This window comes from Raphanus sativus, chromosome 9 (genome assembly GCF_000801105.2).
Source record: "Raphanus sativus cultivar WK10039 chromosome 9, ASM80110v3, whole genome shotgun sequence".
Taxonomy (NCBI): domain Eukaryota; kingdom Viridiplantae; phylum Streptophyta; class Magnoliopsida; order Brassicales; family Brassicaceae; genus Raphanus; species Raphanus sativus.
Window position 1 is genome coordinate 30,876,481 of NC_079519.1, and position 25,533 is coordinate 30,902,013.

The 25,533-nt window shown below is 37.1% G+C and overlaps 6 protein-coding genes across 9 annotated transcripts; 3 read left to right on the plus strand and 3 right to left on the minus strand.

The window, feature by feature from the left end:
* Nucleotides 1–6,346: 6,346 nt before the first annotated feature.
* On the plus strand, nt 6,347–8,374 carry LOC108842575 (uncharacterized). Its single transcript, XM_018615545.2, has 8 exons — nt 6,347–6,485; nt 6,756–6,835; nt 6,912–7,107; nt 7,203–7,357; nt 7,470–7,613; nt 7,700–7,794; nt 7,878–8,034; nt 8,126–8,374. Exons 2-8 carry the CDS (start codon nt 6,764–6,766, stop codon nt 8,201–8,203), a joined length of 897 nt encoding a protein of 298 aa, XP_018471047.1. The 5' UTR covers nt 6,347–6,485; nt 6,756–6,763; the 3' UTR covers nt 8,204–8,374.
* A 137-nt stretch (nt 8,375–8,511) lies between these two features.
* Nucleotides 8,512–9,730, minus strand: LOC108842576 (zinc finger CCCH domain-containing protein 3). Its single transcript, XM_018615547.2, has 5 exons — nt 9,506–9,730; nt 9,361–9,425; nt 9,076–9,139; nt 8,857–8,937; nt 8,512–8,739 (listed from the first exon to the last, which is right to left on the minus strand). The coding sequence occupies exons 1-5, from the start codon at nt 9,636–9,638 to the stop codon at nt 8,627–8,629; spliced, it is 456 nt and encodes a 151-aa protein (XP_018471049.1). The 5' UTR covers nt 9,639–9,730; the 3' UTR covers nt 8,512–8,626.
* A 443-nt stretch (nt 9,731–10,173) lies between these two features.
* On the minus strand, nt 10,174–13,140 carry LOC108842573 (shaggy-related protein kinase alpha). 2 transcript variants are annotated; one of them, XM_018615544.2, is made up of 11 exons: nt 12,982–13,140; nt 12,335–12,488; nt 12,079–12,231; nt 11,721–11,993; nt 11,506–11,637; nt 11,269–11,409; nt 11,125–11,175; nt 10,951–11,046; nt 10,769–10,852; nt 10,566–10,668; nt 10,174–10,461 (listed from the first exon to the last, which is right to left on the minus strand). In XM_018615544.2, exons 2-11 carry the CDS (start codon nt 12,434–12,436, stop codon nt 10,379–10,381), a joined length of 1,218 nt encoding a protein of 405 aa, XP_018471046.1. In that variant the 5' UTR covers nt 12,437–12,488; nt 12,982–13,140; the 3' UTR covers nt 10,174–10,378. The 2 variants fall into 2 exon arrangements, with proteins under 2 accessions (XP_018471046.1, XP_018471045.1); XM_018615543.2 differs by having other exon boundaries at nt 12,904–13,140.
* A 1,200-nt stretch (nt 13,141–14,340) lies between these two features.
* On the plus strand, nt 14,341–15,396 carry LOC130500341 (uncharacterized). The gene is made up of 3 exons (XM_056995295.1): nt 14,341–14,544; nt 14,653–14,801; nt 15,011–15,396. Exons 1-3 carry the CDS (start codon nt 14,436–14,438, stop codon nt 15,086–15,088), a joined length of 336 nt encoding a protein of 111 aa, XP_056851275.1. The 5' UTR covers nt 14,341–14,435; the 3' UTR covers nt 15,089–15,396.
* Nucleotides 15,397–16,205: 809 nt separating this feature from the next.
* Nucleotides 16,206–21,467, plus strand: LOC130500342 (protein SEMI-ROLLED LEAF 2-like). The gene is made up of 17 exons (XM_056995296.1): nt 16,206–16,365; nt 16,816–16,956; nt 17,096–17,170; nt 17,281–17,396; nt 17,489–17,603; nt 17,688–17,816; nt 17,906–18,153; nt 18,236–18,432; nt 18,646–19,454; nt 19,523–19,672; nt 19,754–19,832; nt 19,919–20,043; nt 20,133–20,324; nt 20,415–20,549; nt 20,629–20,754; nt 20,822–21,016; nt 21,098–21,467. The coding sequence occupies exons 2-17, from the start codon at nt 16,822–16,824 to the stop codon at nt 21,221–21,223; spliced, it is 2,952 nt and encodes a 983-aa protein (XP_056851276.1). The 5' UTR covers nt 16,206–16,365; nt 16,816–16,821; the 3' UTR covers nt 21,224–21,467.
* A 17-nt stretch (nt 21,468–21,484) lies between these two features.
* Nucleotides 21,485–25,444, minus strand: LOC130500343 (uncharacterized). 3 transcript variants are annotated; one of them, XM_056995299.1, is made up of 6 exons: nt 24,963–25,444; nt 24,513–24,671; nt 24,320–24,372; nt 22,717–24,219; nt 22,475–22,589; nt 21,485–22,299 (listed from the first exon to the last, which is right to left on the minus strand). In XM_056995299.1, the coding sequence occupies exons 2-6, from the start codon at nt 24,619–24,621 to the stop codon at nt 21,659–21,661; spliced, it is 2,421 nt and encodes an 806-aa protein (XP_056851279.1). In that variant the 5' UTR covers nt 24,622–24,671; nt 24,963–25,444; the 3' UTR covers nt 21,485–21,658. The 3 variants fall into 3 exon arrangements, with proteins under 3 accessions (XP_056851279.1, XP_056851277.1, XP_056851278.1); XM_056995297.1 differs by having other exon boundaries at nt 24,320–24,375; XM_056995298.1 differs by having other exon boundaries at nt 24,320–24,375; nt 24,513–24,707.
* Between the last annotated feature and the right edge of the window lie 89 nt (nt 25,445–25,533).

Consider the following 25,533-nt stretch of genomic DNA (forward strand, 5'->3'; position numbering starts at 1 on the left):
AGCCTATTAGAAATTTAAATTAATTTATCTATCGATGAATTAAAATAAGAATATATTTTGGTAAAAAAAAATTAATTTTAATAAAATATATATTTAAATAAAACTAATGGAGTTAAACATATCATGGTGTTTATAATTATGTCCACCATGATTATAAAGAAAACACATTAGCCACTTTCATAGTTTATGTTAAAAGTATTATTAATTTGAAAGTTCACTATGGAAATTTAAAGTTTGAAAGTTTAAAGTGAAAATAGTGACGATTTTAGAGATTTTAAATGAAAATTTTCCATAGACTATTATTAGTGTCACCAATTTTTTGGCAATCTTTGTATAAAAACACACACACGTATATATATTTTTAATATGTCCTATTGTCGAACCTTTCATCTTAGACAAAGACATATTTAATGTTACATAATGGATTTTTTCTGACTAACCACCGCAGTATCTTAATCGAGTTAAGTCTTAAGTAAACGTATAATAATAAGTCGTTGGATCACCTATTATCTGATTTCAGGGTAAAGGACTTAGGAGAAAAGGCAGCTAGTCGGATTGATTTTACCCTCTAGCTCGTTCGACTAAGCTGAAAAAGCATTTGCCGAGCAAGAGTCTTCAAGTATATGAAGATGGAAAATAAATCCTTCTCTGCTATTTTTATTTCCGTTTGATATCTCCGAGTTTACGAGCACAACCCTGTAAATCCAGTGTTTCTAGGTTTCTCTTTTAAATATGGTACATACCTCGCTTGTGTCATCTTAAGTAAACGTATAAATTTTGTATGTCTTGTTAGTGGTGTTAGTGGTGTTGTCTTGTTAAAAGTCCTAGGGTCCCTCTTGTTTTTTATTTTTTTTTTGCCAAGAAAGCCCAAAACTAAGATCCTACTTTGTATCATCTTTTGTTCATATATATGATATTTGCATTTTAGCAAAAAAAAAAAAAATTGTATGTCATTTGTATATCAAACTAATCATTGGGTATATAAGGTTTATACTATATAAATCTGTTGAATACATTGGTAAATATGTCTAGATTTCCAATGTCTTAACAATACATTCAAACTCATAGTTTCATAATCCTCTTATTATTAATCAAGAAGCAATTGGAAAGAGTAACCTTGAAATGGTAAATTATTTATAACGATGCCATTATGATGATGTATCGTATTGAAAATCATTTTCAGCTTTTAAATTAAACAACCCTTGTCTTACTAGACTATTTACGAGATGTGCCACTGGTCCAACAATCATCTATTACATTTATTGTATATTTTTATTTAACTAATGTTACTAAAGTCATCTAATAAAAAATATTAACAGTTTTTGTTCTTGACTATTATCAAGTATCATCTCAAGTTTAGCACGGTAAAGTATTATTTACTCATTTTTTTTTGTTTGAAATTATGAATCCAAGATAATACGAACAAATGTATATGATGTGCTTTCGAGGAATCCCATATTTTAACGGGAGAACATATTTTTTATCATATAATATATGATTTTTTTGAATCTTTTTTTTTAAATAAGATTCTGTTATTCATTTGTAAGGTTATACTATTTATTGTATTTATCTTTGGCTATAGCATAAGTAAATTATTTATCTCTGGCTATAGCATAACCATTTTTAACATCATATGGCGGCCTAGATTAGAAAATAAATTTTAAATTATTTTTACTTATCTCATGAAGTTATTAAAATCTGGTTTTCTCAAATTGGTTTTGCTTAAACCTGTAACTTAGCGTTTTTCTTCGGATGAGCTAATTTTTGACGTCAGTTTAATAAAGAATTTACTCTTATTAATAGTAATTTAAATATATAAATGGACCTAATGAGAACATTTTTGGTTTGTGTTCATGTTAGCTAACGTAATTGTTAAATTGTTGCCTATAAAATTTTATTTTTTTCTATAATTACTCTGCCATGATCAGTCATGCCATTATGATTGATTGTATAATTATGAATGCATACCTTTAAAACAATCAATTTTGTTTCCTAATCTACATTATTTGAACTGTTCAGACGTAGATATTCAATCACGCAAAACTTCATGCACAAGTTCAATCTTAAAAATGTTTAGTAATTAGTGCAAGATTGACGCTAATTGATTTGCTATTATCGACACAAAGAAATATCGCTAATACAAAAGGATAAAAATGGTATAAACTGATTGAGTGGTCAATCAATCATTATACATATTTCCTTAAATTGTATAGCAAACTAATTGATTAAGCAATTGATTTACTATATTTATACATTTTTCAAAGTAATCGAATATGTCATTCAGCTTTTAACGTTTGCTTTTAATTTGAAATAGCCAGATTTCTAGATTTTATGGTATATAAATTAAAATATGATACTCCCTCCATTTTTAAAAGATGCATGTTCTGGAAAAAAAAATTGTTTTCAAAAAGATGTATTTTTATGTTTTTTATATAAAAATTGCAAATTTCAATAAATTAATTGAATTTATTGAAAGACTATTGGTTAAAATGCATTAAAATTTGATAATTTCTAAAAACAATGCATGATTAATGTGTTTTCTTAATACTCCCTCTGTTTCAAATTATATGTCGTTCTAGAGGAAATTTTTTGTTCTAAAATAAGTGTCGTTTTCGGTTTTCAATGCAAAATTTATTGACAATATTCTATTTTCTATTTTTCTATTGGTTGATACATGGTTAGGTGTATTGGTAATAGTGTTTTTATTTTGGAAATATGTAAAATTAAATGTTTTCTTAATCTGTGTGCATAGTGTTAAAACGACATATAATATGAAACGGAAGGAGTATGTGTGAAAACTCCAAAACATACATCTTTAAAAAATAAAGAGTATGATTTTAAGTATTTAATTTTTCTCTCATTCTGCACAAACTGCGGATCATATCTTAGTTTTAGTATTACAGTAACTACAACGATGTGGTAAAGCGTACCCCAAATAGAGTGTATTAATATATACAACTAATAAACCTCTGCCATAATTTTTTATTGGGGGGGGGGAGGTGGGTGTAATTTTACCTATATAAAAATCCATTAAGGAAGATAGACGAGGAAACATGCGGTCGAAGAATAAAACACTCAAACATGTTTTTACATGACAAAGAGCGCTTCTTCTTTCATTTCACTTCATTGAGCTGAGGAATATATTCAACAGCTTCACGGAATTTTGTAACAACTAATAGTGGTTGTCAAAAAAAAAAAACCAATAGTGAATTAAAATTAATATAATCTTCTATAGTAATCTTTCAGCCTACAAAATCCATACATATAATTAAAGCATAACTAATCCACCACCACCAACCAGCAAAGACCACTATCGGATTTCCAAGAGAATATAAACGAAATAAAATGTTTAATTGATTCTTAACGGATTTTAAATTAATTAATCTTGATTGGTTTTTAAAATGATTATGAGATTTCGGCTTGAAATCTGTATATTTTAAATGTTAGGAATCGAATTATGTGATATGATCCTTCCTATATACTATTCAATTTTGTAAAACTTAAGTTATTTTTCCTATTTTTCAGTTATGCGACACTGTTTTAAAATACGCCTCATACGGCTGTATGTTCGGCGGTTATACTCCGAACGGCGTCTCTTCGTACTGAATACGCATAATTTGTTCAATATGCGGTCCTTTTAAGTTTAGCCAATTATCTTACTCATGTTATTTTATAGTCAACTTAAAAATTGTTTCCGACAGAAATCCACTTATTTTCACGCAAGGAAACAAAAAGCAAGTTTTATGTAGACCAAATTAGATACATAATCCTCTTCATTTTGTTTCTAATAATGAAGAAAGATGAATATCTGTTAGCAAAAAAGAAAGATGAATATGTTGTTGGTATTTATAACTTTAAGCATACATATATTATAGGATATTGAAACCCTATATTATCTAGTATTAACATTATTTTGATGGTAGTAACTAGTATATATACATTTGTTTACTATAATTTATATCCTTTTAGTTTCTATTTAGACGTCTGCGTATATAGCTAGGTGCCTAACACTAAGTCACCGTATAGAGAGTGTACACCGCGTTTTATAATCCGATGATTTTTTTTTTTTTTTTTTTTTTAACTTGAAAATATATTAATCGACCCACAAACGGGAATTCAACATCAATTACAAGCTCGACTCAAACAAAATTATCTAATTCAAACCTCACAAATCTAACTTCGCTCGCCCACTTAACCGACGCCATCCGCAAGACTGTTAAGAGATCCTTAGATTATCAATCGCCGTTCTCGACCCGATGATGGAAACCTCGAGAGTGTGGGGTTTACCTTGTTGCCAAGGATGCCGGTTCTCTCTTGACATCACAGGTGTAGCTGGTCTTTGATGATTTTATCGAACCCATAACTTCCGTTGATCATGAAGCTCTAGAATTAAAAGGAAGGAGGGCAAAGATAGCAAACCTAAGGCCAAGCCATCGAAGCCTCGCTACCACTGGCAACACGGGAACCGCATCCACCAGAACCAAACCTGTAAATAATGGGCCAGAGAAGAAGCTGTGCTAAACATGTCTGAGCTCCAACGACCTGCATAACTTGGTTAGAGGGACCACATTGTCGAAAGCTAACAAGTGTGAGCCACGACATCGGGATATGCAATCCCTCCTAAAGGAGTCACCGAGATACCAACAAGGTCACAGACCACATGAACCTGTCGGGTCCCTCGCCAAAAGTCAACTCCGAGAACCGGAGAATGATAACCTTATGCTGCCAAACTCTGTTTCAGGTGACAACAAAAACAGACCACGCGAAAGAAGACCAGAAGCTGAACCACCAAGGAGCTACATCGATTTAGCTCCAAAGATGAAGACTTGTGAAACACCGGAAAGAGGAGAAAACCAGAAAGAAGAGGAGACCGGTAGTGTTGCACGAAGCTGCCATAGACGACAACCAACGAAACGCGACACAACAAGTCACCACGAGCCACCACCGGAGGACCCAACACACGTCGGCGTCGTAGGCTAGGCACGCACTCGAGCAAAGGTAACTCGAGACCTTCTTGTAGATGATATAGCTGGCAGAGAGATCCACCGAGACACCACGACGAAACCACAAGCCAATTACCAACTCCACTCTGCAGACAACCTTAGAAAGCAGATCTGAGATCCCACAAACCAGATCGGAACTGAGAGTCTAGCCTCCGCCTCCACGCGCTTCTTCTCTTGAAGTGAGTTAAAAAGTAAAAATCACCCACTTGCGAACCCGAAAAGCCGACTCCACCATAAGCTAACACTCCGCCTTCGTGCTAGAACTCCAGAACCAGTAGATCAACGCCGGAATCGAAGCTTCCCCGCGAGCGAAACCCTATCCGGTTGAGACTCCAGAGCCAGAGTGACGAGCAAGACGAAGACAAGTATACACGAATGGTGAAACAAAGGAAAGAAGAGAAAAGAGGGAAGGGTGATGCCTCCGGCGCCGGCACGCGCGGTGACGCGCAGACCGGACGTCGGAGCTAAGGTTAAATAGCTTTTTGAGATCCGAGAGAGAGATCTAGAGAGATCTACTGATTTTATTTTGAGGAGAGAGAGAGATCTACTGATTTTATCCGAGGAGGAGGTTAAATATTTTGGTTTACTCTTCGGGTGAAATTTTGATAAATGAATAAATAATCATAGTTATAAATGATCACACCATAAACGTTTGTAACTAGAAAATTAAAGATGAAACTAACTATGGATACAGACGTTTGGGGTAAATATTCTTACAGAAACTACACATGCACCGTACCCATTACTAAACATAAAAGCATTCCTTCTTATCAATGTGGTTTTGGAAAAATATTACTACAAGTAGTATACAATTTTAAATTATAGATTTTTTAGTTACGATAATTAAAAACATGCTTCAAAGTCATCCACTAAACTCACTAGCACCATATATGCCATTAAAAAAGTCACTCATCTTTAAAATACCAATCATTATACGAACGAATAAAAACGAGTCAACATGCAAATTAGGAAACCGACTAACCGAGTGCGTATTGTAACCCTCAACTTGAGGCAGAGAATCCTTTCTTTTATTACTTTTTATTTACAAACAAACATTTTTTAGTTTCAAATTAAAATTGGAACAAAAAAATAAATTTTATATAAATTATGTGTTACATTTTGACTATAATTATTTTAATTTAATGATGTATTCTGAAATAAAGAACTATTTGTAAATTTTTGTTTTTATCTATATTTTATTTTCCTTTTATGAAATATATGTCTGAATGTCATCTATATTTTCTTTTCCAATTATATTCAGTATTATTAAAAAAAACAATGCAATTATGATAAAACTTACTCCCATGGGAATATTATTATGCTCATTTATCAGTGTAGTTTGTTTTTGGGCCCACTCTAAAGTTCAAGGCCTGTTAAGAAAATAGCAAGCCAGAGAGAAGAAACAAAGCATCAATCGTCGTCCGTCCATCGTTCTTCTCCTTCTCTCTCTCTCTCTCTCTCTCTATAGAACTCTCAGCTCAGGTAAGCTTCTTCGATCATCCTCTAATATCAAACGTAGGTGCTTTTGGCTCCGTGCTTGTAGCTTTGTGTATCTCTTTCTCCAATGCTTGCGCCAGATCTCAAAGCACATTAGATTGAGAAACCCTAATTTTCGACACACCGTGGAGAATCTTGACCTAGATTAGTCTTAGACTCTGTGATTCAATCGTATCTATCCGGAATCGATATTGATTGCAAATGACGTAGAAAGCCCTAATTTTGCATGTGCTCTGTTTCGTTTGGTTTGTTCAGAAACCCTAATGGATGTTAGGCGGCGTGAAAGTAGGACGGAAGCAAGTAACAGAGAGAAACGGATTAACGAGAAGGATCAGGTCAATTGTTTTCTTTTTTTTTTTTCCTCCTTACTGAAGTTTGTTATTGATTTGGGGTGGGTTGGACTTTGTATAGATGAATCAAGAGTCTTTCATTGAGGAGCTTGCAGAAGAGTTTAGATTGCCAATAACACACAGGGTGACTGAGAATGTTGATCTTGAGGATGTGGAGCAAGCATCACTAGACACAATGATATCATCTTCAAACGTTGGGTTCCGTCTTCTTCAGAAGATGGGTTGGAAAGGGAAAGGTCTCGGCAAGCAAGAGCAAGGTTTGTCTGCTGTAGTGTATTACAGCTCATATTCACTACTGTTTTGCTTAAAGAGTGTTTCAACGTTGTATTTTTTTTTTTTTTGTTTCGCTCAGGGATAACGGAGCCTATAAAGTCCGGTATAAGGGACCGAAGGCTCGGTTTAGGGAAGCAGGAAGAGGATGATTATTTCACTGCGGAGGAAAACATCCAAAGGAGGAAGCTTGATATTGAGATCGAGGAGACTGAGGAGATCGCTAAGAAACGGGAGGTATGCAAAACATCATCTTTGGATACCCAAAAAGAGCACAAGGCAGTTTTTTATTACCTGGTTGGTGGCTTTCTTCTACTGCCCGCTTCGTTGTCCGTTATGACAAATCCAGGTCCAAGCAGAACGTGAGCTGAAGATTGAGAGCGATGTCAAAGAAATACGCAAAACCTTCTATTGTGAACTCTGCAGCAAGCAGTATAGAACTGTGATGGAGTTTGAAGGTCACTTGAGCTCGTATGATCACAACCATAAGAAGGTAGAAGAAAACCTAAACCCTTATTCTTGTTTTCATAGCTTTTCGTGAGCCCTAAGACATCAAGTGTTGGAATTATTATTATGCAGAGATTCAAAGAGATGAAAGAAATGCATGGTGCAAGCAGCCGCGATGATAGGAAGAAGCGAGAGCAGCAGCGTCAAGAGAGGGAGCTGACTAAAATGTGCTTAGACGTTTTGTAGTAATTATTCCTTGAAAGATTATGTTACTCTCTTAACACAGAGTATTTGTTTTTGTACTTGTTAGGGCTGATGCTCGTAAACAACAGCAGAACATGCAAGAAGACCCAGAGAATGCCCCAGTTCAATTACCTACAAAGACCACTCTTGCACCACTTGTTGTCCAAGATCAGCGGAAGTCTTTGAAATTTGGCTTTTCTTCAAAAAGCGGCAGTACATCAAAGGTAACCATATATTACCTTAGTCACGGACTAGGACTTGTTAGCCTTTGTACACTATATTACTGAAGCTAGTTATTTCTTTCATCCTTTGTAGAACCAACCCAAGAACAGCATCAAGAAGCCTAAGATAGCAATTGCATCGGTTTTTGGCAACGATAGCGACGAAGACTAAGGTTTACATGCATCATCGAGAATATTGTACTAAATGTAATTCTATTTTATGGTTCTTCCTTTCACTCTGAACATGGTCTGAAAAAATCTTCACATCTCAGGACCACAACATAGCCTTGCAACCTTTTGTTTTCATTAAAGGAAATCTTAAAAGACATTTTGGCTAGACTAATGCTTTTTAGTCCAATGAATGAATGTATTCAATTTTTTTTTAAAAAATAATATGTTGTAGATCGTGTTGAATTCATCATTATCAAATCATATCAAATGGTTGGATTTTTTTTCTTCAAAATTTTGGTTTTGAGCAAATGAAAATCAACTGCCTTTTTTTCTATCAGAAATGGGGTAAAATGTTAAAATGAGTGTTTAAAAATGATCAAAGTTACATCTTAGCAATTACTATGCAGAGAAAGAAAAAAAACTTCTATCCCCAGTCAATGGAGGGAAGTTGAGGATAGCCTTGCTCAGGAGGCGGTCTCAGAGACGGTGGAAGATCGAACCAACCGGTTCCTTCTCCTCTCCCGCTAAAGATATCACCTGTTTTGAACAATTTAAAAAAAACTTCCAATATCATAAAAAGATTTCTTATAAGTCTAGAGACACTACACTAGTCATTACTATATGCTTAAAGAGAGAAAGAAAGAGAAGCATTACGGTTTAAACTACTTCCTTGGATTTGTTGGTTAGGCAAGCCAGCAAGAAGTTGTGTATTGTTGTTATTAGTGGTGGTGTATCCTGCATTTAATAATGAAATAAAAAAAAAAGTGATGAAGCACACAAAAGAGAATCAAATATGTAATGGAGAGAGACTTGTTTAGAGTTGTGGAGAACAAAAGCTGGTTGTCAAAAGTCACTGGAGCTATCTATCTATACCTGTGCTTCCTGGAATGTTGTTTGGGTGCAAGTATCTGCAAGAATCTCCGAATGGGCAAAAGTTCTGCAAGAACCCGAAACACAATAGTCAAATGGGTTTCAAAACAAAAGGACATGAACACAAAGATGAAAAGTCATATTAGTTACTACAAAACCCACAAACAGAGGAAAAAATGTGAACTTGTTTGGCTAAGAATCACTGATTCAGCTAGAAAGAAGATGACTTTACATCCAGAGATTGATTTTGACGAGGAACGGAGTCTACATATAGATTGTAAGACATACCGATGAAACGAATCGATTGCAGAGACCCCTCGGCACAAAGCTGGAGACTTGATGATTATTAACATCTTAAGAAAGAACAAAGGAAGACGTTAAAACGCATCCACCCATAAGAATCAGAAGCCAGCCAAAATCAGAGAGAACAGACCTGAGGGGGTAGAGCTGTACCAAAGTGCTTTAGCTCGAAGATGAGGATTGCTCTGAAGATGTCGTTTTCTCGCGACTTGTGTGTCTTGAAACTCCTTCTCGCAGTAGTCGCAGTAGTATTTCCCCGACGGCATCTCTTCTTCTGCTTCTCATAGCCGAACTAAACTAAACAATGTGTGGCCTTTTATTCATCTAATAGATTAGTTTTTGGTCTAGTTCGGTTTATACTTTTCAGCCATTTGCTACAGTAAGCAATGGTGATTGGGTTGGGATTTCGAACCAAACCCGCCAAATGTTTTGGTTAGTTTGGTTCGTAACTCGGTTTGATTTGTTAAATTTTCAAAAACAAAATATTGGTTTTACTTCGATTCGGTTTGATAATGTTATTTCAATTTTTTTTTAAAAACTATAATCACATCACATCATACTAAAAACCTGAACCGAAATAACCAAATTTCAAACCAAACTAACAAAAATTAACCAACCTCTGAAATTTTAACAAAATATTAACAAATCAAAAACTTCAGTAAGATTTTCAAAAACCAAACCGAACTTTTTTATTTCAAACATAAGATTTATGTTAAATCGAATTAAACCAAAACCGAACTACCTGATGGCTAATGGTGATGATCAAATGAGAGTGGTGTGGAGGAAGAAGAAAGGTTCACAAAAGCAAAGGGGTACCAAAATTCTTGATGATGGCTATTACACTATAAACCAACCAGAGTGATAATTACTCTCTTCTTTTTTTTTTCTCTACTAATACAACAAATAAAGGGAACATACATATCAAATTGTGGATACATAGAGAGAGAGATAAGTAGATTATAGAGTTGTGTTTGTGCTACAATTAAGGGGGTTCTTTGAGGAAAAATCACAAACCGAGCCAAGGACACTGCTTCCTCGCATGCTCAGGTACTAACTTAGCTACAATCTCCACCGCCACACCTTTCAGCTCTGTCTCACAACAATGACAAAAGAGGGAGTTTAGCGATGAGAGTGTGCCCAAGGTGGGTTTTGTAAGGCCAAAAAAAAACTAGGAAAGGAAGATGTGTATGTACCGTGAGGCTTGAAGTTGAAAAGTGGTGGAAGGAAACGTCCGTTAGGCAGACGAGCATTTGGGTCTCTTAGCTCATCAAAGAATGGGTGGACCAATATATCCAGCTGCGAACAAGGTTCACAATTCAAGATGTCAGACCAAACAAAAACCTTAGAAATGAAAAAAGATTCAGAGAGGAATGTTATCGACTTGTAACACACTCACAGCAGCAGATCTTAGACTGGGAGAGTATTGAAGAAGTCTTGAGACCAAATCAACAGCCTCCGGAGGCATGCGTTTGTGGAATATCTGGTGAATATATGAGAAGATATGTCAAAACTGGTCCTGAAGAAGACAGTGAACATGTTGAACCATGATGTTATAATAATTTTTAACTATAGTAGTACCTTGTGCCATGGATGAGCTTTAATCTGAGGGAACTTGAATTCAGTGTAGTTAGGGTTCATGCACTTGATTTCTTCCCTAGTAGGCGTTCCCAAAACCTACATTACAATCAAAACTATTGAAATCAAGAATGCAGTAATTAAAGTGAACAAGTGCAAAGAAAAAAAGCTTATTACCTTGATAATCTCCACAAGTTGATCAACACCACTCTCACCAGGGAACAATGGCTGTCATGAGCATATAAAATATATTTAGTCAATATATCATCACAAAACTCCAGTTTATGTCGAATTAGATTCTTTTTTTTTTCTTGCAATTACCTGTCCAAGCAAGAGCTCAGCAAGAACACATCCTGCAGACCAAACATCAATGGCTGTTGTGTACTCGGTTGCTCCAAAAATAAGCTCAGGTGCTCTGTAATACCTCGAGCAAATGTATGAGATGTTTGGTTCTCCTTTCACCTGTTTTTTTCAGAAAGTTGCAATGATTATTTACTAAAAACATTCAAAAAACAAACGTGTGTACCAAGTAAAACAGATTTTTAAATCAAAACGCACCAATACTTTCGCACTTCCAAAATCACATAGCTTCACTTGATGAGTGTGTGGATTCACCAACAAGTTTTGCGGTTTGATGTCGCGATGACACACGCCGATACAACGGTGAATGTAAGACAAGGCTCTAAAAATCTGCTACAAAAAACCGATAAGTAATCCAACAAAAAAAAAAGCAAAATCACAAATGCAACAATAACTAACTAATAGAGTAGTACCTGATAGGTGTAGAGTTTGACGTATATGAGAGGCATCCGCTGGTTGAGTTTGTTGTAGTGTTTGATAACACGGTGAACAGTCTCCGGGACGTATTCGAGAACAAGGTTGAGGTAAAGCTCGTCTTTCTCGGTGGTTGAGAAGAAGCAGTGTTTTAGAGAGACAACGTTGGGATGGTCAAAGAGCCTCATGGTCTGAAGCTCACGGTTCTTGTACCTCCGGTCTTGTAAAACTTTCTTTATTGCAACGGTTTCTCCTGTCTCAAGACACTTCGCCTATAAAAAAAAAAGAAGGAATCTAACTCAGTCCATTGGTTGTTACACTATTACTGATGGAGAAGTAAAAGGAACAAAAACTAACTTGGAACACAACGCCAAAAGATCCTTGTCCAACAACACGTTCTGCCATGTAGCTGATCGTCTGTTTGGGTTGGCCGTTTCTTCCACCGATGGTAGTGACTATAATGTGGCCAGTCTCTGTGCCGTTGCCGTCTACCACTATCGGTTCCATTTCCTAAGCAAATCAAAGACCCAATCATTAGACTTCTCCAATGAACATTAAAAAAGAGACTATGTAGTAAGTAAGTAAAGCAGCACGGCAATTCAAAAACGTTTACTTTATCGTCACGAAGTTTCATGTCGTTCATTTCTTGAGGAAGTTTATCGAGACCAGTAGAGTCTCTAGCTCCATGAACTGGAGGTATGGCCACGGATGTCATATTCAGGGTACTACAAAACAAGGTTCCTCCTAATCTTGAAGCTCTCCAAACCCTGCAGCATATAACAACAGAGTTGCTTACTAATTAGTTTAATAGTATCAAAGGAAAAAACTTTAACATTTTATACAATATTTTGGACACACTAATTAATTACTTAAACCACGCAGGAGGTGAAGATAAAACCCAAAAAAAAGGAAAGATTTTTATGAAAAAAAAAGGGGAAAAAACATTGATGTTTCAGTAAAGATGTTTAACATCAAAAAGTAAGAAGATGAAACCACCTAAAAAATCAATTTAGAGAATTAGCAGATAGAGCATGTTCCAATTAAAATCTGAGCTTTATAGAAGCAGATCTGGGATAGCTAAAACAACCTTAAACACTTTTGGTGGTTTCGAGCCAAAAAAAAAAATGAAAAAAAAACAGAGATCCTAGAATTCGAGATGAGAATAATCCTTTAAAAACGTACCGATGAGAAAACGTGAAAAAATCACAGATCGATGAAAGAAGAATTAGGGTATGAAGAAGAAGAAGAATAGATCCGTACGGTTAAAGAAAGAGATTTGTTGTGTGTGTTTGATGATGAATCTCTCTTCCTTCTTCTCTCTCTTAAACTTTTCTTATTTTTATGTTCTGTAGTGTTTCTTTTCTTTGGTCTCTAAAAGCTGTCTTTCCCTATGAGGTGTATCATTGCTTATAATGCGTCTCTGGGAAACTTTGGGTTATATAAAGAGTAAAATAAAATAAACATTTGATTATAGTTTTTTCGAGGTCAGTAAGAAGATTTTATAATAAGTTACACACATTGGTTACGGGGTTTCCTCTTTTATTGAGTTTTGACCATTCAAACTTGTTCTTTCTCCCAAAACACACGACAAACGAGAGAGATAAGGATCATTGAACCAACCCAGCACTAGGTTTGTTTGAACTCTTGAATTGTGTGAATATTAAAAATGAATCAAAAGCCATGGTGGTATTGAATCAGGTCATTATTGCTTTCGTCATGTGTCTATACTCTATGCACATACATCACATACGAGACGCAAATAATGGACCAGGCAGACCAAAATGGGCCGTTGGGTCAAACGTGTCGGAGAGGCAAGATAGATTAAAATCAACCAGCAACTTTTGTAAGGTGAGAAGAGGATACTACCGTATCTAGTAAGTAAGGTACCCTCAATAATTCGTTCAATTATTATTGGATTTTATCCCCACTAACATTCAATTTTCGTTGAAAAAGAACAATATATATCTGGACAATTCTTTTTTTTTTAATTCCCTTGACATTCATTTACACACACACAAGATGATCTGCATTTACTGTAAATCAAGGGGGTTTTATTTGTTTTTTCTTACAGCAAACACGGGAGTTTAGCTTGTGAAATTCTTATGTTATTGGCAATGAAAATGAAAAATAATAACAAGGGACTTGAAATAATTTTGCAATGGAAATGAATGCAGGAAAAAAAAATGCAAGTTAAATTACTTAAAGTCAGTCATAACTTTCTTGGCACATGCATGGAAAGCACGCACGAAACACATCGTCGTCTAGAAATCTCAACAGGTTAAGACTTCAAAACAAGTCCCCAGTCAAGAACATTTGACATTTTTTTTGTTTAAAAAAAAAAAAAAGTTTGACATGTCTATTCAACCTTATTATTCACGACTTCAAACAGTTTCCATTCCATAACAACAATTCAAACAACACAGTGTCTCTGACCCACATTTCATCAATCATCTTACCTAACTTCCCGGTTCTTTCCTACATTTTCTTCTAAACTAAACATCCATCAGTAATAAAAACACTAAAGGCTTTATCGATGATTTTTTCATTGATTTGGGCTAATGGGCTTAGATGATGGGCTTGAACACACAATTGTGAGTATTTTCCCTTGTTTTATGTGAAACGGCGTCACGAGACACCCAAAACCCCCCGCCGATACGAGGGAGGAAGAGAAGATTTGTCAACGCCTGACTGACTGAAGAAAAGCTCCGGCGATAATGGCGTGGATGCAAATGATACAGAGCGCGAGATCTCTTCTAAGGACAACACAACCTTCTTCCACTCTAAACCTCCCCAGATTCTATTCCAAACCACCTCCTTACGCCGGTAACCGTTTTTTTCTTTCCCGATTTTGTTTATTTGATTCGAGCGCGGATTGACCTAATAGTCAGAGTGTTGATGTGAATTTGCGTTTTGGTGGATATTTGTTTGCAGTGAAGGTTGGGATCCCAGAGTTCTTGAGTGGGATTGGGGGAGGAGTTGAGACTCATATCGCTAAACTTGAAACAGAGATTGGTGATCTTTCGAAACTGCTTGTGACTCGTACCCTAAGACTCAAGAAGCATGGCGTCCCTTGCAAACATGTAAGTACACTATCAAACCCTTTCTTATTATTGTTATCATCGCTCAAATGTAGGCTTTTGTTCACACTTGCAGTCACTCAGTAAGACACATATCCTTTTATGTAAAAATGTTAATAGGTTTGGTGAACAACAACACTCATCAAAAATTAACTTGAAATGTCGCTATTATTTGCGCTTATGTATGAAATTGTGGTTTTTTTTTTTTCCAGAGGAAGCTGATACTGAAGTATAGCCATAAGTACAGGCTAGGGCTATGGAAACCTAGAGCTGACGCTATAAAGGCCTGAGATTAGTTCCTCGTGTGTCATGCTTTGTTTTGTTTTCAGAGTGGTCTTAGGCATATCAACGTTGCCAATTACTTGAAACTCAGTCATTTTTTTTTCTGCATTCATGTCCTTGTTATCTCCATGGGTCTGGAAACGTTAAAGCCAGGCTTGGAAATCATGAAGGAGTAGGATTTTGAAGTGGTGAATGTTTTGTATTGGGGTTCTCTTTTTTTTCTATTTTTTTTTTGGTTGTCTCGGATTGTTGATCACCTGCTATGGCTACAAAACTACATGAACACAGATGTTTGTTTCAGTTAGATTCAATTTTCTCAAGAGATAATAGACTCAGATAATAACTTCATATAAATTTAACTAAAATTGAATGATTATTTGATAACTAGGAAAAATACAGATAATTTAGATTATAGTATCAAATCACTCGAATAATTTACTCCCCTGTGTTTCAAATTGTATATAGTTTTGGGTAAAAACATTAATACTAAGAAAGTGATTACTTATTAAAAAATATTAATTAATATATAATTTCAGCTAATTATGAAATACCTTACACATAATTTAATTGGCCACATAGATAAATACAAAATTGCATTGAAATGTAAAAGATATTTATATTGTGAGATAATTTGTTTTTGATAAAACTACTACTATAAAACGGATAGAGTAATAGTATAATACAAGATTAATTTAATCGAGCGATTTTCGATTTAGCCGGTTCAGAAGTGAATTTCACCATAACCGGCTAAACCAAGAATCACTCAATTTCAGTTACGTTTGTTGCAATTATAAGATTGAACTGCTTGGCTCTAGTTACTCAGATGTTGTCTATTGCTGTTGAGAATCGTTAACTAGAGGAGGACATCATGGCTCTGATCTCGCTCGGGACACAGATTGATTCATTAATGGTTCTTTGGCTCGTTGTCCCTGTTGTTGGAGTCTAGCAACCAGACATGTGGGGGGGGGGGGGGGAGATTGTGTATATTTTATAAATAATTTGACGATTTTGCAATAATTTGGATAAATATGGAACAAATTTTTGAAAAACCAAACAAGACCAAATTATTCTGACACAAGACAGGACCTAGTTCTGCTTTTTTCCAAGTGAAAAAGGAAAACACATTAAAATCTGTGACATCTCACGTGCTTCTTCTCCTTCTCTCTCCTCTGTAATTGAAGTTTGGATTCCACATCCACGCGCCTAGATTAAATCAAATCTTTGTCTTTGAAACCAGTTTGCAGTTTCACTTCGTCTCCTCCAGATCCGTTCCCCAGGAAGCTCTGTATGTCTCTCCAAATCTCTCTTTATCTTTATGGTTTCTTTCATGATCTCTTGTGATTCTCTTCTTCCTCTTTTTACTCTATGTATTAAGCTGAAATTTGATTAGGGTTTGTTTATTACAAAGATCATTATACACACATTGGTCTCCACAAACACATTGTCCTTAACCCTGTTTCGTTCTTCACATTCGTTTAGGTTTTACTGATTTTGAACCTCTGACAATTTTACCTTTTTTATGTTTTAAAATTTTGAATTTTGAATTTATAAAGTCTGGTTTCTAATTTTTCATCCTAGAAAGTTCGATTCTTTTTTCTTTTCTTTTATTATTATTATTCTCCTTGAGCAGTGCTTTTAGTTTAGCAACTTTGGAGGGTTTACAAAAGTCTGTACTAACACCACTTTCTTCTTGTTTTCTGTGTGTGTGTGTGTGTGTGTGTGTGTGTGTTTGCAGATAAAAATGGGGTTCATCTCAAGGAATGTTTTTCCAGCGTGCGAGAGTATGTGCGTTTGCTGCCCTGCTCTCAGGCCGAGATCTCGACATCCCGCTAAGCGTTACAAGAAACTGCTCGGCGAGATCTTCCCTAAATCCCCTGTAAGTGTCTCCTTGCAGCTGCTAATAATTGTTCAAAAAAGTTTTCGAACTTTTCATTTGTAAACTAATGTAGTCTTTTGCTTCTGAGCATCTCTATCCTGGTGTCTTTTTATGATTTGTGAATTTGTAACAACTGTAGGATGGTGCACCAAATGAGAGAAAGATTGTCAAATTGTGTGAATATGCTGCCAAAAACCCAATCCGTATCCCTAAGGTATAGTTTTTTTCTTTTTCTTTTTGGTTCTTACTACATAGTTGGTGTGTAAGAAGAGTCTTGTGTGCAAGTTTAGCAAATAAATTATTTGTGTTTTGTGTTTGTCACAGATAGCTAAGATTCTTGAAGAGAGGTGTTACAAGGACCTTCGATCTGAACAGATGAAGTTCATCAATATTGTCACTGAGGCTTACAACAAAATGCTTTGCCATTGCAAAGATCAGATGTAAGGCAAAGTCATAGCAACATTCTTTTCAATCATTCTTAAACTTTTTTCACTAAAGTTTGCATGTTTCTCTTTCCCTCTCTTATTTCAAGGGCTTATTTCGCTGCAAGTTTGCTGAATGTGGTTACAGAGCTACTTGAGAATTCAAAGCAGGACACACCAACCATTCTTGGATGCCAAACTTTGACAAGGTTCATTTACAGTCAGGTAAAAGATCAATTCTACTATCTACGCTTATGCTAGTCCATGTTGATAATGCGAAGTATCTGACTCTTTATCTGATACGAATAGGTTGATGGAACTTACACACACAGCATTGAAAAATTTGCGCATAAAGTTTGCTCATTGGCTCGTGAACAAGGTGAAGAACATCAAAAGCAGTGTCTGAGAGCATCTGGCCTCCAATGCCTCTCAGCTATGGTAGAGCAATCTCAACTTACCCAAAAGTTTTTTTTTTTCTGTTTTTATCAGTGTTTATTTTTTTTCTTATGTTTTGTTTCTTCATTCAGGTGTGGTTTATGGGAGAGTTTTCACAAATCTTTGCTTCTTTTGATGAGATTGTACACGCCGTTCTTGATAACTACGAGGCAAACATGATCGCTCAGACCAACGAAGACAGAGAAGAGCAGAACTGCAACTGGGTGAATGAAGTGATCAGATGTGAAGGCCGAGGAGCAGGAGTCAGCGGTTGTAATAGCCCTAGCTACATGATTGTCAGACCAAGAACTGCAAGAAAAGATCCGACTCTATTGACTAAGTAAGTAACCTATAATATTTACTCTCAGGGCCCTCATCCACTTTGAAAAAAATTTACTTAATCTTTGTTTGATTGTTCTCAGAGAAGAGAGTGAGATGCCTAAAGTGTGGGCACAGATTTGTCTCCAGAGGATGGTTGATCTGGCTAAAGAAAGCACAACTCTGCGGTGTATCTTGGATCCTATGTTCAGCTATTTCAACTCTAGACGCCAATGGACTCCTCCAAACGGTCTGGCCATGATAGTTCTCTCTGATGCAACATATATGATGGAAACCTCTGGTATCTACTTAGTCTCTCTTTCCTCTTTTTATTTAACACTGGTCAAAATATCTATTACATCATCATATAATATTTATTTCTATTACATATGATATATAAAAACTACCTGCAACATATGCAATAATGATGAACTTACGCAATCCTTGTCCGTGAAGTTGTTTTGTCTATACATGTATGCGTACTAATTGTTATGTTTCTTTTTTCTTATACTAGGGAGTCAGCAGCTGGTGTTATCAACTGTTGTACGTCATCTTGACAATAAGCATGTTGTCAGTGATCCTGAACTCAAGGCATATATCATACAAGTTGCTGGTTGTCTAGCAAAGCTGATCCGGACCAGTTCGTACCTCAGGGACATAAGTTTTGTTAATGACTTGTGCCGGCATCTGAGGAAAAGCTTCCAGGCAACGTCGAGATCAGTTGGAGAAGAGGAACTCAACTTGAACGTGATGCTTCAGAACTCTATTGAAGATTGTCTGCGAGAGATAGCCAAAGGAATTGGAAACACACAGCCATTGTTCGATATGATGGCTGTTTTAGTCGAGGGGCTTCCTTCTTCAGGAGTTGTTTCACGTGCAGCGGTTGGATCACTGTTGATTCTCGCACACGCAATGTCTTCAGCGTTGTCCCCATCTATGCGTTCGCAACAGGTTTTCCCAGACGCACTTCTTGATGCGCTTCTTAAAGCAATGCTGCATCCAAATGTGGAAACTCGTGTGGGAGCGCATGAGATATTCTCTGTGATTCTCTTGCCGAGTTCTGGTCAGTCTCAGGCTGGACTTGCATCAGTGAGAGCTTCTGGTTATCTCAACGAGTCCAGGAACTTGAGAAGCGATACAACAACCTCTGCGTTCACATCTATCGCTGCTAGATTAGACAAGCTCAGAAAGGAGAAGGACGGCGTCAAGATTGAGAAGAACGGTTATAATGAGGATCTTAAGAACTACAAATCTTCCCCAAACTTTCACAAGTTGAATTCCATGATTGATAGGACTGCTGGGAGTGTCAGTCTAGCTGATATGGTAAATGTGCTAATGAACCATCACATGTTTTATGCAGTCTTCTAATGCTATTTTGGTGTTTTTTGAAGTTACCATCAATGATGAAGTTTACTGAAGATCAAATAGGGCAATTGTTATCTGCGTTTTGGACACAGTCAACTCTTTCTGATAATGTACCTTCAAACATTGAAGCTATTGCTCATTCTTTGAGTTTGGTGCTTCTTTCCTTGCGACTAAAGGTACACCTCTTCTGTCTCTCTTAATGTCCACACTTTGGTGATGCTGTACTTAACCCCTCTCATGATCATTTTAAACTGCAGAACCCTGATGATGGGCTTGTTGTCCGTGCCTTCCAGCTTCTTTTCTCACTGAGGAATCTTTCTTTGGACCTTAATAACGGTACTCTATGATTTGATTATACTCTCTTAATCTGATCAAAACGTTTAGAAACCGCTTATGTGCAATCAAACTTTCCTCATTGCCAGGGACATTGCCAACGGTTTGCAAGCGGTTGATCCTTGCTTTATCCACGAGTACGCTGATGTTCGCTGCCAAAATATATCAGATTCCTCATATTTGCAAAATCTTGAAGAGTCAACTTCCTGGTGATGTGAGTTCTCAGTGCGCTGTTTCACTTATTACATCTCTCCATAGAGGTTGTGTGTATAACTTGATCATGTGCTAAAAAAAATATTTCAGGTGGATCCGTATCTGTTCATTGGCGATGACTTGCAACTTCACTTAAAACCACAGGCGAATATGAAAGACTTTGGGTCATCAAGTGATAGCCAGATGGCTACTTCAATGCTGTTTGAGATGAGAAGCAAAGTAGAACTCTCCAACACTATCATAACCGATGTTGTGGCTAAAAATCTATCTAAGGCTTCAAAGGTAAAGCTTAGCTTTTATGTTATTTGTTTGAGTATAGACCTGGTGTTTCTTGTACTGACTTGAGTTTATGTATATGTTTCTCTTGTTAAGTTCCAAGAAGCTGATGTACAGATGCAACTCTCTGAGCCGTTCACACCTGATGATGCTTTTATGTTTGGATCACGGCTTATCTCTGAGCCTGGACCAAACCAAAGTATCTCTAAGGAATCGCTGTCCTTTGATGAGGTAAACTAATCTCTCTCAAGATCCAGATTGGGTTTAACTTTGGGACATTGTATGTAAATATTAGTTTCTTTTGTTACAGGACATACCTGCAGGTACAATGGTTGAGGACGAAGTGACGAGTGAACTCTCTGTACGTTTTCAACCAAGAGGGTCCCCTTCATCATCTACTCCTCAAGTTCTCAGCATTGGCCAGCTTATGGAATCTGTAAGCGCAGAACCGCATTCAACATAAGTTAGAAACGATTTGTCATTCTTATGATTTTGTTGTCTAGGCGCTTGAGGTGGCTGGTCAAGTAGTTGTGTCATCTGTCTCCACTTCTCCGCTTCCTTACGACACAATGACAAACCGCTGCGAAACCTTTGGGACTGGGACAAGACAGAGGCTCTCAAGGTGGTTGGCCACCGAGAACCGCCAAGTGAATGGTCTCTACAGAAACTCATCAGAGGAGTCTTCTGCACTTGAAAAGGTATATGTTCACCTTTCAAAGGCCTAGTTTCAGTCTTGTGTTTGTCTTTTACTAATACTGAGAAAGTTTGAAACTTTACAGGTAACAGAAGATGGGAGCATCTATGGGAGAGAATGTGGTGTGTTTCAGGATACGTGGTCCATGATGAGTCTGCCTCCAGCTAGTCCCTTTGACAATTTCCTCAAAGCAGCAGGAGCTGGAAGATGATTCAGTTAACTCAGATGATGATATCAAGTCTCTCATGTAGAAAAATGTGTGTGTAGTACTAGTAGTGTGTAATCTTATCCTTGAGATATTGGGTTTGTACTTTGTACTCTCTAGTCAGCTAACTATCTAGGCTTAGAGTACGATGAATCGATGATGCTTCAGACACAGGCTTGTAATGATTTAGATTCAGTTGTTGACTTGAAACTATTTGCTTTCTTATGTCAAAAGACTCTTCTATTCTAAATCCTCTAAACTTAAAAGTAAAGTTGTTAAACATTTTTCTTAATCATTTTGATAGTTTATTTGCACTTCATTCGATCTTTAAAGGGATTTACCCATGTAAGACAATACATAACAAATCAAAAGAACCGTTGAAAAATATATAAGGAATGCTCAGAGGATATGACCAGGAGCTTCTACAACGCTGAGAGAAGATCAAACTCTGACAAAAGCAGACACTAACCCATGCCCTTGTTGTTCTTTGAACACACAGACAAGATCATTAACTAAATCATCAACCAACGTAGAGACTATCTCTCCCTCAATGTCAATGCCTTCTTCATAACTCTCCCTCTCGAAATCAAGCCAATTCCCTTCCAAACTGCTCATCTCTTTGTCAACAAGCTCGTCCATCATCATCTCCCTCATCTTCTTCAACCCCTGAACCTCTCTGTTCAGTTCTTCAGCTAACCAAACTCTATGTTCAAACAGAATCCCCTCTTTCCCGAATATCCCTCTGCAGGTACCCCTAACCATCTGCTCGCATTTAAGTGCTAAGGAGTTATTGACAAAATCAAATACAGTTTTTCTTCTAAGCTTGGCTGCTGTTGCTTCTCCAGGGCCTTCCATTTCATCAAAGAGGCTCGCAGGTAATATATCAGCAGCCATCCCCAAAGCAAACTCTTTCACCATCAGTTGGTCAGAACCGAGGATCTCAGATATGTACTCAAGCTCCCAGTCTAGCCTTTCTTCGTCTTCTGAATAAGCCAGTGTTATTACAGACTCTGAGAGTTCAGACTCTTCTTGTGCTGATGAAACCCATGTGAATTCTTGATCTGGTGAGGACTGTTTAATCTCTGTAAAGCGTTTTTAACAAGGTAAAATTAGCTGCAATCAAGCTTCCTTTTAATCCACAAGTTCTACCTACTGCCTAAATCCTATTCAATGCAAACAAGTTTTGCAGGTGTTCTTCGGTGGGAATAAGAATAACTAAGACTTGTCTCTTGTCTTGTGAAGTAAAAGAAAACGAACCATGTTCTGTGGTCTGTCTGCAATCTGAGAAGCCCTTGTTGCAGAAGCTTCTGAGATCATCAGCTTCTGTCACAGTGCTAATGCTGCTAACTTCCTGCTCTTCTGCTTGTATCATCTTTTTTCCAGAAGACACAACATTACTAGTTAGAAAGCCTTGAGTAATGTAAAGAGACCAAACAATGGCAAGACATTTAAACTTTATAATGCTAAATAGATTGGATATTTAGTCTCTTAGAACCAACCTGAAACTTTTGTTTGTCATAGACTGAAGTGCAGTCAGAAACAGATTCACTCTCTGATAAAACCGTATCCAGACCGTTTTGTGTCGACTTCCCTTTCACCCCATCGTTTGCACTGGAGCGTGAAGACTCTTCTTGGGTCAGGCTACAGCTAGAAGACTCAAGCTTAGAAGTCAGCTCTCTGAGCTTTTTCTCTAACAGAACATTTAAAGAATCTCCACCAAACATATCGAAACTAACTGCAGAGTCTGTGTCTCGGTCTGTGTTTCCTTGAGTGGAAGATAGAGAATCAGATGATAAGCCTTTGATGGGGGATGAGAACGTGAATGAGATCACATCCATTTCCTTTTTCCGATCATCTTTGCCTGTGTTATTATCAATGGTGACGTTACATTTTATCACGTTTTCATTCCTTTTGATTCCAGTTCCTTGCATCCTCCCATTTGGAGGTTTTTTGCTCCTGGGAAGAGTCTTTTTGCGGGACAAAGATAAGTAAGTGTTCTTTCCCGCTAATGCCTCACCCTGCTGCTTTGACACCGGAACCTTGTTCACAGCTTTGTTAACTACATTGCTGCTTTTTTGGTTTGAAGCAGAGGTCACTGAGCGTTGGTTGTTGTCTCTGCAGTTCTGTTTCTGGTGATTCTGCTTAAGCACACTCTTTCCTGTGTTAATGTGAGCTCCTCCTCTGAGACCATTCTTAGCTTCTGCTTTCTCCTTTTGGCTTCTGCTGAGGACGCTTAAGGGCGTTGTGCTGGTCTTTGCTTGTGCAGATACATAAGGTGGCTTTGCTTTTCTCTTCAAACCATCAGAAGAACTGTTTTTCCCTGTGAACTTACTATTACTAGTTGATGGTTTTGAGACTGATGCTAATGCTCTCTTCTTATCGTTGTGCATTTCACTGACTTGGCGGCTTGAAACCTTCTGTGCAGCTTCTAGTTTCTCTCTTAAATCTTGAATCCTCATAGGAACCGATGAAGGAGAGTTGGATGACGGCGAAAAGCGCGTTCTAGCAGCAACCATCCTAGGAGGACTTGGTTCAATCATTCTCGAAGCTGCTTCCATTACATAAACAGGGTTCCTGGATGGGACGAACCCAGGGCTCCTGATGGGAGACAAGAGCCTGTTGTTGGTAACGCAGATCGGTTTGGCCGACCTGGGAGGGAATGTTTCAGTCTGAAACCTCTCAATGGGTCTGTTGCTGCGGCCATCACTCGTTCTTGAATCCAAATGTTCCGAGGATACTCGGTCATAGTCACTACGGAGATTCTCATATGCAGCATTCCATTTGCTGCTTGTTGTGTTGCGTGAAGGTCTGAGGAAGAATGGATCAAGATCGGGGTTAAACCGAGGCTCCTGAACGTTTGGTACAGGTAGAGACTCTAGACCCATGAGCCTTGCAACCACGCTCGGGGCTCTCGTTCCTGTCCCTTCCTCATCGCTAGTAACAGAAGATCCACAACAGCTTGACTCACTTCTCAAGTTCTTGCTAACCTCATCAACCTCATTCTGAAACAAAAGTTGATTCTTGTCATCAAACTAGACTAAAACGAAACATAAATGAGAGAAAAAGACGAAGGCCACTTGAATAGTTATTGAGAAAACTCACGAGAGAAGGACTGGAGAGGTTTTGAGCATTCTGTTTTGTCTGCTTTGATTCTTCTGCTACAAAAAAAACAATGTCTTAAACCATTTTTAAATCCTTCTAAAGAGAAGTACATTTCTCTTACAGCTAAGACATCTACATATGAGAGTATCACAAGAACTAACTAGTTGTGACCATACTATAATGTAAGACAAACCTGAGAGTTGTGAGCTGGCAGAAGAGAAGAGCTTCTTGCGGGACTTTCCAGGCCAATCAAATAGATTCAAGAACCCTCCTCTAGATCGTTTCCTCTCAACAACTTCCATTTTTTTTTTTGTTTAATTATTATTCTTCCATCTACTGAATTATATTTTCCCTGGAATGCAGAAAAATGGGATCTTGATTTGAGAAACTGTAGTAGCAGACAACCAAAAAAAAAAACGGCTAAAGATCGTGTATAAAAAACAATCAATAATTGACAAAACTATTAATCTGAAGTAAATGGGGAGAGATTAAGACAGTTTTTAATCTAAAAGTGGACGCCACAGGATAATACAGAACAGAGCTGTGAAGACAAGACAAGTCGAATAAGATAGATACAAAACAAAAGACTTTGAGAACTTTTTTACAAGGAATCAAATCAGATCAGAAAGTGAACCACTTTTACCTAATGGGTTAACTTGAGATGCCAAAGACCTCAACTTTCACTCACGGGCTCATTCCAAAATTGGGATCTTGATGAAGGGAATCAATCGAATTCGAGGTTATGGACACATTAACAGGGGGGGAGGTACCGGCAATTTCATTCACTTGAACCAAAGCAATTGAGAATTGAAATCGAGGAAAGTTTTAAGAGACCAAAGAGGATGAGTCAGAAGAAAGAGAAAGGAGAGATTTTTTTTTGAGAGATGGGGTCAGATAAGTTAAAGGTTAAAAATGAGAGAAGAGGAAGTAAGTTTTAATGATTTGGGATTTGGGACCAATGGAAAAGTGAAGAAGCAGAGCAGAGAACTTGAGGAAGAAGAAGAAAACAGATACTACTATACAGTGTGGATTGATGTGACGAGAGAGGTGAAGAAGAGTCAGGAGAGAGAGAGAGAGAGCTGCGTTTTGAATTTTCCACTCTCTCACTCCCCACCACCACCACCTCTGTAAATTAAATTAAATTAAATTCAATTCAATTCAATTCAATGTACTCCCTCCGTTCCCGAAAGTAAGATTTTCTACATTTTATTCTT